Raw genomic sequence first — 17,555 nt, 5'->3', positions numbered from 1 at the left:
TGTGGAGAAAGAGGACCGTTCCGACGTTGTTGTATGTGGAATGATAGTAATTAATGTCTTTGTGTCAGTTTATTGTTTAAAATGGTCCGCAAATGTGCATTTCATATATGTAACACATGACCTTTTGACATAATTAAACGCGAGGTTGCGTTGGCTCGTCACACAGCTTGAGAAAGAAGAGAAGTTGTGGTTTAAAAGTGCATATTTATTATTTTTCTTGCTAAAAATGACAATCATTTCGCTGAATAACACCCTTATGCCTCGTTTGGGATCGTTTAGAGTCCTCTGAAACTGCAATTTTAAACTGCATTAAAAACTGTTACGTGTTGGGGTCCATTAAAGTTCATTAAAATGAGAAAAATCCTGGTATGTTTTCCTCAAAAAACATAATTTCTTCTCAACTGAACAAACAAAGACAACAACATTTTGGATGACATGGTGGTGAATAAATTATCTGGATTTTTTTTTTTTAAAGAAAATCGTTGTTTTTTTAACTAATCTTTAAACATCATAATAACATGTAAAAGTTTTTTCTGTGACAGTAATTTCTTTATGCTTTAAAACAGCTTGACTAAAACTCTACATCCATTCGCCATTTAATATGCCGATCTATGAATATGCTTATTATTCCCCGCCTCTTTTTAATCACACAGCTAGGGCCATAGATATAAATGTAAATCCATGTCACATTCGATAGTTTCGGACACATAATTGTCCGGTTTCACAATGCATATGTGAACTGCGTGTTTGCAGCACTCATTTTTAACTTTTTAAAATATATCGGTGCCATTGTTTTGTTTCAAGATGCAAATATGTAAATTTTTTAAGGCACACTTATAAAAGCTGCTTTACTGACGTAATTTATCTAAAGCTTACTTCTGGCTTTATCAAAGCCCTGTTTGTGATACCAGGGATATAGGTATTAGTCATTTAATACTCCATCTTTCTGAAAATGTGTGTAAAATTGTCATTTTAACATTTACTTGGTTGGTAGAATTCGTAATTTGTATATAGTTTCAAGCATTATAGTGTGTTATGTTATCATAAAGACTGCACCATTTAAAACAAGCAAAGATTTAAACTGCAAATAAAATTGTATTTTGTGCATTATATTAGAATTTTATATATATATAATATATATATAACAAACACACCACAATCAGACATGATTCTTATAACATTTGAGTCTGTTTTGAAAATGGTTCAAGGCTACAGCTTCATGGGAATCAAAACCCATTCCCCCACAAGGCCTTAAGTTTGCTCAGTTGAAATGATCAGCTTTGACAAATTTAACAGCTCTTTTTTCTCCCGTTCCAAATGCACTTGTCACTCAGTATTAGCCGTCCTCATTAATGACAATGGGAAAGTTTATCTTAGGCACACATTTAAAATCATCCTTGGCTTACAATGGGGCTCAAAAATCTTCCACAAAATAGAAGGCGGATCTACTTACACAGATGCCCTTTTTTGAAGTAGTGTTACTTTTTATGCTCGGCTGTGAACAATCTTTTCACAACAATAAGGTACATTCTTCACTGATCAATACTTATTATCTGTGCTCTGGTACATCTCTATACAGCCTTTCTGAAAGGCTACCTGTGAGGTTTGGACCTGATGGTCACCACTTGATCCTCCACTGAAGATACAAAAAAGCTTATTATAAAGTCATCGATGTGCTCTTAATAGACAGGAGGTTATTTTACCCCCTGTTTATATTATACGTAACAAAAACAATTCATATAATATAAATATTTATATTCAGTATTTAATATTAAATTATTTTTATATTATAGCTACAAAAATTTGACTTTAGACTATACGCATACTGAACCTACTATTTTAAGTTTTTGACTAATATATAGTTGCCATAACTTATAAACAAGTTTATAACATCAGCACTGTTTCATTATTGAATGTTTCCATGTTCTTATGTTGCTTGGAGTATATTTAGCCACTTTTGCTTTACAAAGCTTATTTGTCTATGCCACAAAACGTTTTAAAGTCACATAATATTAACAACATTAAAGCAAAACGAAACGAAAAACGAATCTAAAAGCAAAACGAAAAACAAAACGAAATGAAAAACAAAACTAAAAACAAAATGAAACGAAAAATAAAACTGAAAACAAAACGAAACGATAAATGAAACTAAAAACAAAACAAAATGATAAACAAAATGATAAACGAAACGAAAAACAAAACGAAACGCGAGAAACAAAATGCAAAACGAAACATCATAAAGCATCTGCCAAATGCATAAAATGCAAAAATGTACAGTTTGAAAAGCAACATAATTCATTAACCGAGGGGCAACCTTCCGATCTCTCTGATGAAGCCAATACGGAAGTGTTTCAAACTGCAATTCATCAACTGGCCGCTAGAGGCAGGCTCCAAAAGGGAGTCAATTCCTATAGACCTCCATGTTAAAATGGCCAACTTTACAGTAGAAAATAATATGTTTACAGCCCGGTACCACACGTGTTTTTGGTCTGTATAGGTAATTTTGCCCTTCATGGCAACCATGAATTTTTTTGTAACTCATCCGTTTAAGCTTCAAAAACGATCTTCAGAAACCTATGGGTGACGTCACGGACACTACGTCCATCTTTTTTTACAGTCTATGATTTTAACCAACTTCCCCACATTTTGTTACAAAACCACTGAAATAAAACTATGCATTATGCATGATTTTAAATAATTTATTCTTTCATGAATTTATTCCTCCAGCAAAAAACTTATATATACTTAGTGTTAGCAGTGCAAAAGGTTATGGGTTCAAACCCGGGGAACACAAATACTGATAAAAAGGCATTGCCTCCACTGAAGATACAAAAAAGCTTATTATAAAGTCATCGATGTGCTCTTAATAGACAGGAGGTTATTTTTACCCCCTGTTTATATTATACGTAACAAAAACAATTCATATAATATAAATATTTATATTCAGTATTTAATATTAAATTATTTTTATATTATAGCTACAAAAATTTGACTTTAGACTATACGCATACTGAACCTACTATTTTAAGTTTTTGACTAATATATAGTTGACATAACTTATAAACAAGTTAAAATTATTTAACTAAATTTGTTAAGTTAACTCGTTATTTTTTTTACCATTGCACTCACTTAAGGTTAAACAAGCGACTAAGGTTAAAACATTTCCCAGAAAAAAATATTCAATTAAAAAGCTGTATTTTTGCGGTGAAATTCACTGAAAAAAAATGATTCATTGAATTTAATCAATTTTTTAAGGTAAGTGGTTGCAATCAATTTATTTAAGCTACATTTAAACAAAAGTTTATATTTTATTTTACTTTACTAATCTTTTTTGTTTAAATGTAGCTTAAATAAATTGATTGCAACCACTTACCTTAAAAAATTGAGTAAATTCAATGAATCATTTTTTCAGTGTACATACAATAGAAATGTAAATTCATTGCAAAAAGGTTATAAAATGTTTTTAAAAATGCTTTCCCCTACACTGAAAAAAATGATTCATTGAATTTAATCAATTTTTTTAAGGTAAGTGGTTGCAATCAATTTATTTAAGCTACATTTAAACAAAAGTTTTATATTTTATTTTACTTTACTAATCTTTTTTGTTTAAATGTAGCTTAAATAAATTGACTGCAACCACCCACCCCAAAAAAATCGACCAAATTCAATGAATCATTTTTTTCAGTGTAATTTCCTAAGTTTTAATATTTTACACAGGTAAAAAATTCAAAATGAATTAATAAAGTATCTATTTTTAGACAACGAGTCAGACATCTTATCTCCTGTTGTGAAATGTGATATGGTGTTAACCCTGGTGTAGACACACTGTCATTACTTCCACACAATTCAACATGTGTTTAAAATGCATATGGTCACGCCGACTGTTCAGTGAAGCTGCAACACACAGTACTGAAGCTGCCCCCTTTTTCCACTAAAAACGCATAACTATACATTACTGACTCGATTTCTTTCAGTCTTTTAAGATCTGTATGGTGCCACATCACACATCAATACATAAAATAACAGTATTAATAATAATAAAAACCTGACTTCACATGAAACTAATGGATGATTGTCTAATTGGAATTTACATTTGAGTCACACACCAAAGGGGCCAGCCCACACCCCCTGAGCAAAACCCCAAAGCTTCTGTCCAACAAAACAGCCCGGACAACACCATCGACTCTGCTTTAGATGAGACGTGAACTGTGGGAAAGTTATTTTTAAGTCGAATGCCAGCGGAGACAAAGCAGGAATGGCTACTGGCTATGGCACGGATCAAAATTCCACCTTATGAATACAGATAAGAGGCTGGCGGATGCTGTCTGTGATGCAAATAACAATAAATTCAACTGGGATTGTGGTTAAATGCCCATAAGTAAACTATAAGGTTTTTATTCAACAGTTTAAAATAAACAGAGAGCACACAGAGACTTCGACTGCTGTTTGTAATGCTAATATAATCACTGGACAAACAAAATTAAGTGTTTGCCTATTCCTTCACGGGCTGTGCAGCTCAAGTGGCCAAATACTTGAGTAAACATCAGCACTGTTTCATTATTGAATGTTTCCATGTTCTTATGTTGCTTGGAGTATATTTAGCCACTTTTGCTTCACAAAGCTTATTTGTCTATTCCACAAAACGTTTTAAAGTCACATAATATTAACAACATTAAAGCGAACCAAAACGAATTGAAAACGAAACTAAAAACAAAACGAAAAATAAAGCGAAACGAAAAACAAAACAAAACTAAAAACAAAACGAAAAATAAAAACAAAACGAAACGATAAATGAAACTAAAAACAAAACGAAAAGCGAAAAGCGAAAAACAAAACCCAAAACGAAAAGCGAAACATCATAAGCTAAAAGCATCTGCCAAATGCATAAAATGCGAAAAGGTCTGTTTTCTGCCTTAAATCTAAAAATGTACAATTTTAAAACCAACATAATTTATATATTTTAACCGAGGGGCAACCTTCCGATCTCTCTGATGAAGCCAATACGGAAGTGATTCAAACTGCAATTCATCAATTGGCCGCTAGAGGCAGGCTCCAAAAGGGAGTCAATTCCCATAGACCTCCATGTTAAAATGGCTAACTTTACAGAAGAAAATAATATGTTTACAGCCCGGTACAACACGTGTTTTTGGTCTGTATAGGTAATTTTGCCCTTCATGAGAATTTTTTTGTAAATCATCCGTTTAAATGATATTAAGCCTTAAAGTTCTGCATAATTAAGGGCGTGGCCACTAGAGTGACGGTTGAACAGCCACTGCCATCACTAGAGTCGAGCTAGGCGGGCGTGGTTTCAGCAACCAGCCACCTCAGCTTTACCCACGCCCTGCCTCTTTACAAATTTTCGGCAACGCCTACTTTAAGCTTCAAAAACGATCTTCAGAAACCTATGGGTGACGTCACGGACACTACGTCCATCTTTTTTTACAGTCTATGATTTTAACCAATTAACCCTCCCCACATTTTGGTACAAAACCACTGATATAAAACTATGCATTATGAATGATTTTAAATAATTTATTCTTTCATGAATTTATTCCTCCAGCAAAAAACTTATATGTGGGTGATTCTCTCGAAAACTTGGTTTTAAAAATGTCAAGCATGAAAATGTAAAAATTGCTTAAATTTACTTTTTTTCCTACCAGACATTGAAAAACAAAGTCTGGAGTAAATGGGAACATTAATTTAAAAACTTTTACTTATTTAACACTTTTTGTAACATAATTTAAAAAATTAGTCCTAAAAAATCTCATTACCGCAACAGTCAGAAAACATCAACACTGACATATTTTCAAAATGACATGACAAACCTGAAAGAACATAATTTGGAGATTCTGCATTTGCATTTAAAATCAAAGTATTATGCTTCTATTAATTAAATTAACATTTAATAAGCATCTGTTGCGGTAATGATAATCAAAATGTCGTGTAAGCATTCTGACAAGACAATATTTCAAATTAACTGTAAAAAAATGATCTTACCTGGTAGCCATCTTGAAGTAACTGGTCCATGTGCTTGGTCACTCAAAATCAAACTTTATTAAAATTCTGTATGTGTGCTTAAACTGTTCTCAAAAAGTGTTGCGGAGGATGAGAACATCAGGCATGGACACATCATTTGCCTAATTTTTCTTCATTATTATTATACATGAATATTCAGTAAATATTTTTTCTGTCATCTAAAGTCTAGCAAAACATCAATTTATTTATTTTTTTAATATTTTTGTGTTAATTTGATTAAATTACAACATAACGCATGTTCAAACACAGCCGGACACATTGCGGTAATGAGAATTTCAGCAGAAAATTAGATAAAATTTCCAATTATAAATTCTTATGTTGAAATCACACATTGTGCAAGGTAGAACACAGTATTGTGTTAATTCTGATGCTTTTTAATGTTACTATATTACACATTTTAAAGCTAAAATCATTAGTGCCGTGGTGTTTCAATGGTTTCGTGAGAATCACCCATATACTTAGTGTTAGCAGTGCAAAAGGTTATGGCTTCAAACCCGGGGAACACAAATACTGATAAAAAGGCATTGCCTTGTACCTTATAATGCACTGCAAGTCATGTTGGATAAAACTTTGGAGACAAATTCCAAACCCACCCACCACTCCCCAATTGTCCTAATTTTTGTGTTCTCAATTTATCGTTGTCCCCCATCCCCTCCTTTCCTTTCTTAATCTATGCATTTGTCTTCGCTGTACCACATGCAGGCTGATGCCAATGTGTTTCATGTTAGATTGCAGCCAATAGGAGCACAGATGACATGTCAGGAAGTGACAAAACAACTCAGGGAAGAGCATTATTCCAGGTGACAAGGACCTGAACTGGTGACCTGGACTCCAGCAACTTGGCTGTAAGCATAATAATATGCATTGCATTCGCAATTAAAAATCTATTTACACTTCTTAGATTGCTAGTTCATGTAATTTAAAGGTCACGTTCCTCCTGATCCCATTTTTTAAACCCTAGTTAGTGTGTAATGTTGCTATAATAGCATAACTAATACCTGTAAATTGCCAAAGCTCAAAGTTCACTGCCAGGCGATATATTTTCTTTAACAGAATTCGCCTTTCAAAGCCTACAACGAATGGCCGGTTTGGACTACAGCCCTCTACTTCCTGCTTTAATGACGTCAGTAGAACAGTTTTTTGACTAAACCCCACCCCACAGGAATACGTCAGTCGCCAGCTAAGCTAACGGCAAGCTAAGCTAACGGCAAGCTAAGCTGCAATCGAATCACCACACACTAAACAAGCTACAGAATCAGAACTTGTTATGTATTTCTGAAGGAGAGACTTCATAGAACAAGGAAAACATCAGACCGTTTTGAGGACGGTGAAAAGAGCGCTATACAGATAAGTAAATTGTGTGAAAAATAATGAGTTTTTTTTACACGTGAAACATTAACACGTTATATTGTGCACTGTAAACACAAAGCTTAACAATCACAGAAAGGATGGGACCTTTAAAACAGGAAAAGTATTACAACAACATTTTGAAAGAATCGAGTAAATTCCAGACCAAATCAAGCCGACCTAATTTGAAACCAATCATGTAGTCCAGATTCTCACCCTGTCAGCGTTGACGGTTTCATTAGTCTCAATCTAGGACTGCTTAAGCACATTTAATAACATGTCTGTTTCGCATTTTGAGCCAAGTTCGCAGTGTGAAGGATGGTAAAGGAAAGTAATCCAACATAGCTCACCAGTCGTGACTGAAACTTAAGTTAATTCTAGCCTCAGGCTAATGTACCTGCACGGCCAAATAACTGTATGTCTCTCTGTCTGCTTAAGTTATTTCTGGGTTACATTGCTACTCGAGGAGAGCATGTCAGGTCAGATCATTTCTTGTGATAAGTCTCAATGAGGTTAATTTAAAGAATACTTCAATATTTCCCAAACACTTGCACGATTTTTCCTTTGTAACCCAATGGATCAACTGCCTTTTATTTGTTGCTATAATTCTTGATGAGCTGTCATTGGGACACTAGCCTTTCAAAAAGTACACCTTTGTACCAGAAGGGTGCACATACCTCAAATGTAGATATTGGAATTTGATTGATCACTTAACATGATCAAATGGCTAAAAAAAAACATTCACCCAAAATTCAAACACGCTCAAAAAACATATGATCATCCTCTCAGTCGGACGGTCCGAAAATCAAAGGAATCTAGCATGACTCAGGCTCTAATATCTCCTGATTGTGCAACTGTAAGCTGGTTTTGTGTGAGTACTGTGGAGCGCCGGGACTTTAGCGGCAGGGAGATTAGCGGCCCGACCAAAGTTGGCCTCCAATCCTCCGCTTTGCTGATGTCTGGAGGCTCTTTGAAGCGGACCCGTCATACCTGGCATCGCTGTAGTGAGAACTAGACTGATGTCAGCTTTAATCAGTTAGCTTGTCTATAGACAGTGACCCAGGCTCAGGCTAATTGGCCCAATCGAGGATTATTTCCCTTTGCCAGAGGTTCAGTTCAATCAGTTAGTCAAATGGAAACTTTTTTATCTCTCACTCATGAAAAGATTTTTTGCCTTTTAGAAATGAGATTAAACATCTTTTTTTAGTTCAGTAATCAGGTGTACGAATAGCTCATGTTGCTGTGTCATGGTATCTTTCAAGTCAATTCCAAAGAGAGCAACTATACGAAACTCCACCAAGATGACTTTGCTTATTAGATTCAAACCTTTACAGACATTTTGTTTTATCAAAGAAGAAATACGACCTGATTTGACCTGCTTTAACATGGTGATTATTAGGGATGTAACGGTATCAAAAATTCACGGTACGGTGTTATTTCGGTATGATGCCCACAGTACGGTAATTATTGAAACATTTACAGGAATGTCGCATTTGTAGGCTGCATACATCATGAAGACCGTCTTATTTCAGTATTAAAATTTTTCAAGTTGACTATTACTCTTATTTATATTGTTGTAACACGCTTATGACTTGCGAATGTAATACTCAGTTAACTTAATCCTTTCTCGTTTCTTGTCACAGCAAACGCAAACTTTTTCCACACATCAGATTTAAAAATAGCGTTTCTTTTGTTTCCGCCATTGTAACTCCACTTGTAGAGAGGCATTAGAGTGGCACGGATGGGATTATGGGAATTGTAGTTCCCGCGTCCCTCCACTCACTCCACTTAGCCAGAAAAAAACTACACGTGTTGCCCGGAAGACCTAACATTTACCGAATCATGTGACCAATGGTGGTACCGGGGAAATATGATACCGCAATACCACGAAATGTATAATACCGTTACATCCCTAGTGATTATACATTTAATAAACTAAGTTCATTTATTATTAATCATTTAAAAAAGGAGACAGGGTGCGGGAAGATTTTTTAGATTGGGGTGCTGTGAATGGCTGAAACCAGCTATGACGTCACCGAGGTCTGGACCACTGTAAATATTTAATATCCTCTCTGAATTAATAATAATAGCATGGCGTGCACCTCTACAAAAATGTAACAACGTGTCCATTCTATGCAGATCGCAAGCGCTGTGATTGGTCCACTAGAACCCCTTCAAACAGGTAAAAAAACATCTGTGTCGCTTTCCTCATATGCATTCTGCCAAGTTGAAGAGTGATATTTAACTCAATATTTAACACTAAAAACAAATCTATATAATATGATGAATTACTTCGACCTCGGGTGCAGTAACATTGACAGAAGTATGAGCGAGAGGGGGAGTAGTCAGGAGTGATGATGTTACTGCGCGCCGAGGTCAAAGTGCTGCAAACTAAGTGCTCTTCCCCAATACAATATAGTTCTCATTTTTTATCTGCTTAAAAAATCGCCACATTATATTTTGTGCCACCATACTTGCTCGTGTAACAGTCTTTAAGTGGGGAAAGCATGGAGGTGTTTGGTGACTTCTAAATCGATCCATGTTTGGATCCTAAGGAATGAATGGGGCTAGGCTAAATGCTAACACATTCACGACGCACTGTACAAAGATTAAGTGCACGCATTGAAAAAAGATAAGTATGTTTTAATTTGTCTAAGTTGAGGGAAGAACATAGTAAAATTTTGAAAAACGGTGGTGTTTTCCTTTAAGCGTTATTATTTTCTAAATAAGCAATATTATTTTCAAACCGCTGTGAAATGACATCATTTCCATAAACAAATGTTATGCAAATAAAACTGAATTTTGTTGTCTCGAGATAAGGTGCTGCACAAACCGACATCTAAATTACTCCAGAATTACGTTTTTTACGTTTTTTAATGTCATGCGATAGTCGGTTTCTGGTGACGCCTTAAAGTGGAACACACCTTTTTTGTCCTCCAATCAAACATACCGTGCCATTTTTAAAGAATGATCATGTGACTTTAACGCATGTCAGGTGACCTGTATATGGAGTTTTGTTATACATTTCTTTTTCGATTTGCATGAGAAATCACCTCATCCGAGTGTAAAAACTTTTTTGCGATATATGGGAGTTTATTCGTTATTTAAATTTGCTCAATTTAAATGGAAACCCATCTATTGTCCTAGGGTATAAACTTTTTGGGAATTTATTTGCCAAGCCTCCTTATATTCTTCTCAATGCTAAGCTTCAGTTTTTACACCAGTTTTAATGCAGCATGCATACATAACTTTTAATGCATCTTTAATAAAATATTAGAATAAAGAGCAAAGATATCAATTGTTTAAAGGTGAACATCACATTTGGCCACTATTGTTTTATACTGCAAAATACATGTACCAATACCAACTGAAAAAGCAATTTTCTGTAAGTTTTGCAGTTGGACCGATATATTCACGGCATTATCAAACAAGCATGTGTATCATTTTTTCTTTTGTTATTCATCAAGAGGTCTAAACATATAGCTACATCAGCACAGCCAAGCAGAAGATGAACTGTGGCAAAGTGACAGGGCGGCCAAGTCTCTTAATCAAGTGGTCGGCTAAAAAGGCCGTCAGGTCAACACAGGGGCAAATCGGTCATTTGAGGGTGAAGACCCAAACACCAAAGGGGTGCCAACCCGATAGAGCAGCCAGCCTGTGAAAGGCAGGGAGGAGGAGTATGCTAATTATCCACCGAGTATTCTTATGTGAAACAGGGCCGGGCTTAAGTCCCTTCACGGTCTGGGGAGGATCATTTGGGTCTGTGGTTGTCAGTGCTGCCCACTTGTTTCATGTGGACCCATTATCTTGCCCCCTTGCATTGAGTGAGACAGATAACTATCACGTCACTATGGACCCACCTCTGTTCTTGCACATTTGATCTTTCACGCTTGACTGGTCCAGGCCAGGGGACTTAATCAGAGAGAGGTATGGCATTCAGACGCATTCAGAGTTGCTGGCTTTCCAAGAAGATCTTCCAGACCTAAAGGAGAAGCAGCGAAGCTCTTTAGATGCTACCACCACCGGCCACCCACAAGAGCTTAGAAACCATTATAGGCCCTTAATACTTCAATAAAAGAGAGATTACTCATTGAGAGCGAATACAATTGGTCTGAGTTATCTAAACCCGCTGCCACGAGAGAACTGGGTAAAAAGGGGTAAAAAGCTGAGAGAGTTCTCTCTTGAAACGCTAACTAGGCATTTACGACCAATTTAACATAATATCGCAAACATGGCTGTCGTGAATGTTTGACGGACCCTGGAACTGTTCAAGTGTTTTAATTCAGCTCAGACCACGCATGTAATCAGGTTTTTAACAGCATCATTCAATCAGTAATTTGATTAAGGAGCTTCAGTAAAGGTTCTTTTAAGATTTTCCAGCCTGCAGGCATAGAAATGTTGCCAGATTAGCGAATAATCCGCAACAATCAATCAATGAAATGACTGAGCGAAGGTTGAGTAAAATATGCACAAGCTGAACTGTTGGTTTGAACAGACTAGAAAATGTCCAACGGTGGGGTTTGTCTGTATTTAACCAACCATGATATGTACAAATGAAGAGTTTCGTTGCAAAACAAGATAACTCCGGGGTTTTTTTAATTTTCAGAAATCTCGTTTTTTTGGTTGTGCATTCCAATTAATATCAATTCAACTGCAGTTGGTTTGTTTTGATTTAAACCTTCATAATTTAAAAAATACAGCTAAGTAGCACCATAAAACAAAATAATAACAAGATAACATAATAATAAACACGTTTTGACAAAAATGTTAAAAACGGAGTTATCTCGTTTTGCAACGAAACTCTTCAAATAATCTCTTGGCAGAGAATTGCTTCAATTATTAATATTGCTTACTAAAACTTATACATATTAGTAGTTATTCAAGCGTTTGCATTACAAAAATAAATTTTACAGATTAAAAAATAAAAATAAATTTTCTTAATCTTTTAAATGTACACATTTATTATATCAGGATCCTGGGATTTACAATGCAACTCGGATGTATTTTACGAGGTGGCTAATTCGCATTAATTCGAACTAACACATTTGTACATTTTCGTACACGTACTTTGTTAGATTTTTCTTTTGCCCCCGTGATGTTTTTATAATCGTATGTTTTTGTAAGATTCACTTCGTACAAATTAATACAAATTTGCCAACTCGTACAAATTTTTGTGAGGTCAGGCTGGATATTAACTCTTACAATACTGAATATTCTCAAACCAAAATATTTCAATATTGAATTCAATGGCGGCTGGTCAATAGAGGGAGCAGGGGCACCCCCAGCCCCCCCCCCAAAATTATCCAGAGAAGAAGACTGTTAAGTTAAACATAAGTAAATTATGTATTGCAAAAATGTTTAAAAAAATTAAAAGGTTTATTCACACCATTCACATGGTATTTATATTAGCATTTATTAAAAGTAACCACACAGTTGACGGTACCCATTAACTTCCATAGTAGGATAAACAAATACAGTGGGTACTGTCAACTGTGCAGTGTTGGGAAAAGTTACTTTTAAAGTAATGCATTACAATATTAAGTTTCTCCCCAAAAAAGTAACTAATTGCGTTACTTATAATAGAAAGTATTGCTTACGTTACTTTTAAGTTACTTTTTCTTACTTGGCTGAGGCTTGATCTGTTTAAGGCCTTGCAGGTGTTTTTTTATGATCGCAAAAATGTCAGTTTCTGACTCAAACTGTTCCCGCTCAGACACACAGAGTGCGTAATTCTACGTAAATATGTTCAGTTTAATTCAGTATTATTTTTTTTCAAATGAATTAATTAAACTGAAAAGTAACTCACATTACTTTTTTAAAAAAGTAACTCAAATATCAATGTGTACATTTATAAAGTAATGCGTTACTTTAATCGTTACTTCAGAAAATATTATTACGTAATGCGCGTTAGTTGTAATGCGTTACCCCCAACACTGCAACTGTGAGTTACCATAATTTATCAAAATGTCTTCTTTTGTCTTCAACATAAAAAATGAAACTCATACAGGTTGAGAACAACATGACCAATAAATTTTTTTTGATTCTAATTCTTTCATAAAATGCAAAAAAAGTAAAAAAATCTAAATAATGCAATTCTGAATGACATCGGTGCTTGCCATTACAACTGAGTAACATGAGTGATGTAATGGATGAATAAATTCAACAGTGTTTGTTTTTACCACCATGCTTGGTTGCACAGAAATTCTGCCTGGGTCGACCAGCAGCCCGCTCAGTTTAAAAGCACCGGTGAGTGCTTCACACAAACACTTCAGGTCACCAGACAGAGGTGTGCGTGTCGCACGGAGAGGCCCTGACAGAGCACAAAAGAAAATTAGGGACAAGAGAAAAAACCTGCCAACCCAGATGGATAAACTTGACTTGCTGATGAGGGAATCGGCTAAACATTCCCGCTCAGAAAGCACCCCCTTGGACCAGCAACACCTCCCAGCACGCTCGCACAAACAAACACACGCGCGCTTCCTTTGTTTCCGGTGAGGTTTCAACACTTGAGGCAATGAAGCAAAATGTTGTGATTATTCTCATGTAATGAAGCAGAACAAAATAAACAGCCATTCTTGTTGGAGACGAAACTACCGACTGTTCCAAGGTTCTGTGGTCCTTTAAGACGGTTGAGGTGTTTGGTAGTGATGGAAGGGAGTTTTAAACGCTGTATTTACAGTAAGCAGATCAGGCTATCACCTTGCACCGTGCCTACAGCGCGCCTCGCTCCTTCCTTATTTTATTAAATGCACCAGTGGGCAGCTACCAAAACAAGAATAAGTGCATGAGCGCATGAAGAGAGAGAGAGAGAGAGAAAGAGAGAGAGAGAGAGAGAGATAGGAAAAGTGCGAGAAGGATAGAAACAGACAAAAACTTGAGAGTATGAGACACCGCAATACGGATTTGTCTTATTACATCACATTGACAGAATCACACTTAAAGGGATAGTTCACCCAAAAACGAAAATTCTGTCATAATTTACTCACCCTCATGCTAAACACAAAGGAAGATATTTGGAAATACAAGAACCGTTTATATAAATTTTAAAACAATTTGGTTACAACCATTCCTACCTTCCTTTATGTTAAGCAGAGCAAACAAATTAATACAAGTTTGTAACATGTTTGATATTTACAAGGAACACACACACAAACTCTCTCTCTCTCTCTCTCTATCTCTCTCTCTCTCTCTCTCACACACACACACACACACACACACACTAACAAACACATAAAGCCTGTAACCCAAACCAATGAAATAGTGGTATTTTTTTTTAAAAATATTGATTACATATAAAATGACCTTTATGACATTTATCAGAAATTGCCATGTTGTAACACACACACACACACACACACACACACAAAACACAACACAACAATTGTGCTAATCTGATAAACATAATTGGATTATGAAAAATAAATATTAATAGTGTTATTCTAGGAACTGGAAGTTTTTAAGTGTGTGTGTGTGTGTGTGTGTGTGTGTGTGTGTGTGTGTGTGTGTGTGTGTGTGTGTGTGTGTGTGTGTGTGTGTGTGTGTAGCATGGGTGAACACGAGGGATCTCGTACGGCATTCTGCTAAATTCCCCCGAGCCTGTCTGCCGAGCTGAACGTCTGATTGAGTCGAGTCAGATTAATCTATCTTGACAACAATCGAGCAGTTGCCATGTCCCCCCAGCCCCTAATGCACTTTTTTGTGTGTGAGAGAACGAAAAACCCATCCACCCCTTCGTTCACTTAGAAGAGGACGACAGGGCGTGTGTATCTGTTTGTGTGTGTTAGGCAGAATACCTCAGGGTTTAGGCTATGGGGCGAATCTGTAAAAGAAAAAATCAATAGTTGGGTCATATATTATGTCCTCAACTGTATTTCATTATAAATTAAATTCTGTTAGGTAAGTCATACTGTAAACATGTTACAGTAAATGAACATTAGAAATGCGAGACTTCAAAAAAATGTTGGGTTGTTTTAACCCATAGTTGGGTCAAGTTTCATAACCCAGCAGTTGGGTATGTCCATGGTTTAAACAACCAATCTTTTTTTTTTGATGTTGGGATGGGACCTTTGTATTCAGTAAGCTTGTTTTTTTTTTTTTAAACAGAATAGTTGCAAGTTTTACATATTTTGGTTTGCTTTCTTCAAACAAAAGCTTTTTTAATGTAACACATGTTTCAAAATGGACAAAACTTACTACTGAAACCATGGGTTCAAACCCATCATTTCGGGTTAAAATAGGGTTTGTTCACATTTTACTCAACCATAGGTTTAAACAACCCAACATTTTCTAGAAAATGTTTTTTTTTTTGTTAAAAAGAGTAAGCAATCTTAAAATAAGTAAACTTTCAAGTATTTTAAGAAACTGGTTTATTACAAGAGCAAGTTTCTTTCCATACAAACTTCCTACAAGTCTTGCATATATTATGTGTGATGCATCTCTAATAAAAATTATTGATAATTCCAGACTGATCTCACGGAAAATCGTGTTATAGTCACGAACAATTTGATTAATTTATTCGTGTCCATGGCACGAAATTCACCTTTTTTATGCGCCTTGAGCACGAATGTCTTTTTCGTGTCCCTCGCCCATATTTCTATAAATAGTTTTTCATGGCCGTGGCACGACTTTCTCAATGTTTTTTCCTATTTTCTTACCATTGTCGCTTGGGGTTAGGGTTAGAATCACATTTTTAGACATTCGAACGCAAACCCCAACTCTTACCCCAACTCCAGGCGAGAATAGTTTAAAAAGCAGAAGAAAAACTGAGAAGATAATAAATAAAATGACACGAAAAGAAAGTCGTGCCAATGTAGAAACCAATACATAAAAGTACATCCTAACGCAAACCCCAAATCTAACCGACAATTATTCAAAAATAGAAAAAAAAAGGAAGACAATACTTAAAATGACACGAAAAAGAAAAAACTATTTATAGAAATTCGTGCTGACTGACACGAAAAAGACATTTGTGCTCAAGGCACGTAAAAATGCTGAATTTCGTGCCATGGACGTGAATAAATTAATAAAAAAATGTTGTGACTATAACACGACTTGTTTCCGTGAGATCATGTTGCATAATTCATCCTGTGGGGTTAAGGTTGCAATGCTCAAGAAAAAGTAAACAATATCTACAACTACATTCATTCATTTAGCAAATACTTTTATCCAAACCATGTGAAAACTATACAATTATGGAAGAAACAAAAATGAATACCACATCACAAAATCTTATAAAAGTGCTATAACAGCTTCTATATCTCCTTTTGGCACCATTGTTTGGCCACGTCTCCATTCTGAGCTAGGTCTCGTCTAATCCCGTTCTGCTCCTGATGGGGTTCAGGGCAGGGGAGCCCCGTCACCCCGCAAGTGGGTGTGAAGAACGGCTGGGGGATCACTCCCCTTACGCCTCACCTTCTCCTCCCCCCTTTCTCCCCAAAATCCTGTTTTTAACACATGACCGGATGCCCTGAATTATTCAACCTTTTCAATATTTCACATGGCCCCCTTTTCCGTGTTTGTTGCACTGGCCTTATGCAATTTTCATGGAAAAATGTTTTTGTCCTACTTTAAAATACGAGGGAAGCTGAGCGGAGGATTGGTATCATTGGCGTGGAGACTGTTTTGTGCGAGGATCGAGAGGGGTTTGCGATAAAGATGCTGCAAAGTTTCTCATGAAAGGCTTAGGAATAATGCATAAACTTAGTCTAAATTTAACTTTTGCTGTTCTTACATTTTCATCTATACAAGATCTATACACGAAGTATTTGGACTCCTACAGTAATGAATACATATTGCATTATATTTTGCATATAAGTTTGCAACATATAATGTAAAATATACAAATTTGATTACATTACATACAGTAATACATACATAATGTCACACATACACATATTGTCACATATAATTTCTTATTTGTTCAATACTTTCACTGACCTTACAACTAAATCTCTCAATTTTAAAACAGCACCACAAGATCTGAACTAAATTATGTTTTGTTTGGACAGCGCCCCCTACCCCCCATTTGCAGATTGCTTTGAGATCGAGAGTCTATTAAAGCACACACTACTGAGACAGGGCGTGTTGGCTGGTGACCAGCGGGCAGAATCCGTCCCATTCTCCCACTGTTACCTTCAGAGTCCCGACTGCTGCTGCTCGCACCCCCCTGACCT

At 35.9% G+C, this 17,555-nt stretch overlaps 1 protein-coding gene across 4 annotated transcripts in view; it reads right to left on the bottom strand.

Moving 5' to 3' along the window:
• dnajc24 (DnaJ (Hsp40) homolog, subfamily C, member 24) overlaps positions 1 to 17,555 on the bottom strand; it is a 180,049-nt gene that overhangs the window by 101,017 nt on the left and 61,477 nt on the right. The window contains exon 6 of one of the 4 annotated variants that reach the window (XM_073868606.1): positions 11,315 to 11,365. The exons of 2 other annotated variants lie outside the window; for them this stretch is intronic. In XM_073868606.1, the coding sequence (XP_073724707.1) occupies positions 11,330 to 11,365 (36 nt within the window). In that variant the 3' untranslated portion in view covers positions 11,315 to 11,329. Of the gene's footprint in view, positions 1 to 11,314; positions 11,366 to 13,501; positions 13,694 to 17,555 lie in introns of those variants that run through there. One more of the 4 variants, XM_073868604.1, reaches the window with a different exon arrangement.

The sequence above is a fragment of the Misgurnus anguillicaudatus genome, chromosome 6 (assembly GCF_027580225.2).
Source record: "Misgurnus anguillicaudatus chromosome 6, ASM2758022v2, whole genome shotgun sequence".
NCBI lineage: Eukaryota > Metazoa > Chordata > Actinopteri > Cypriniformes > Cobitidae > Misgurnus > Misgurnus anguillicaudatus.
Note: the sequence above shows the minus strand (reverse complement) of the source record. Positions and strands in the feature narration are given on the sequence as shown.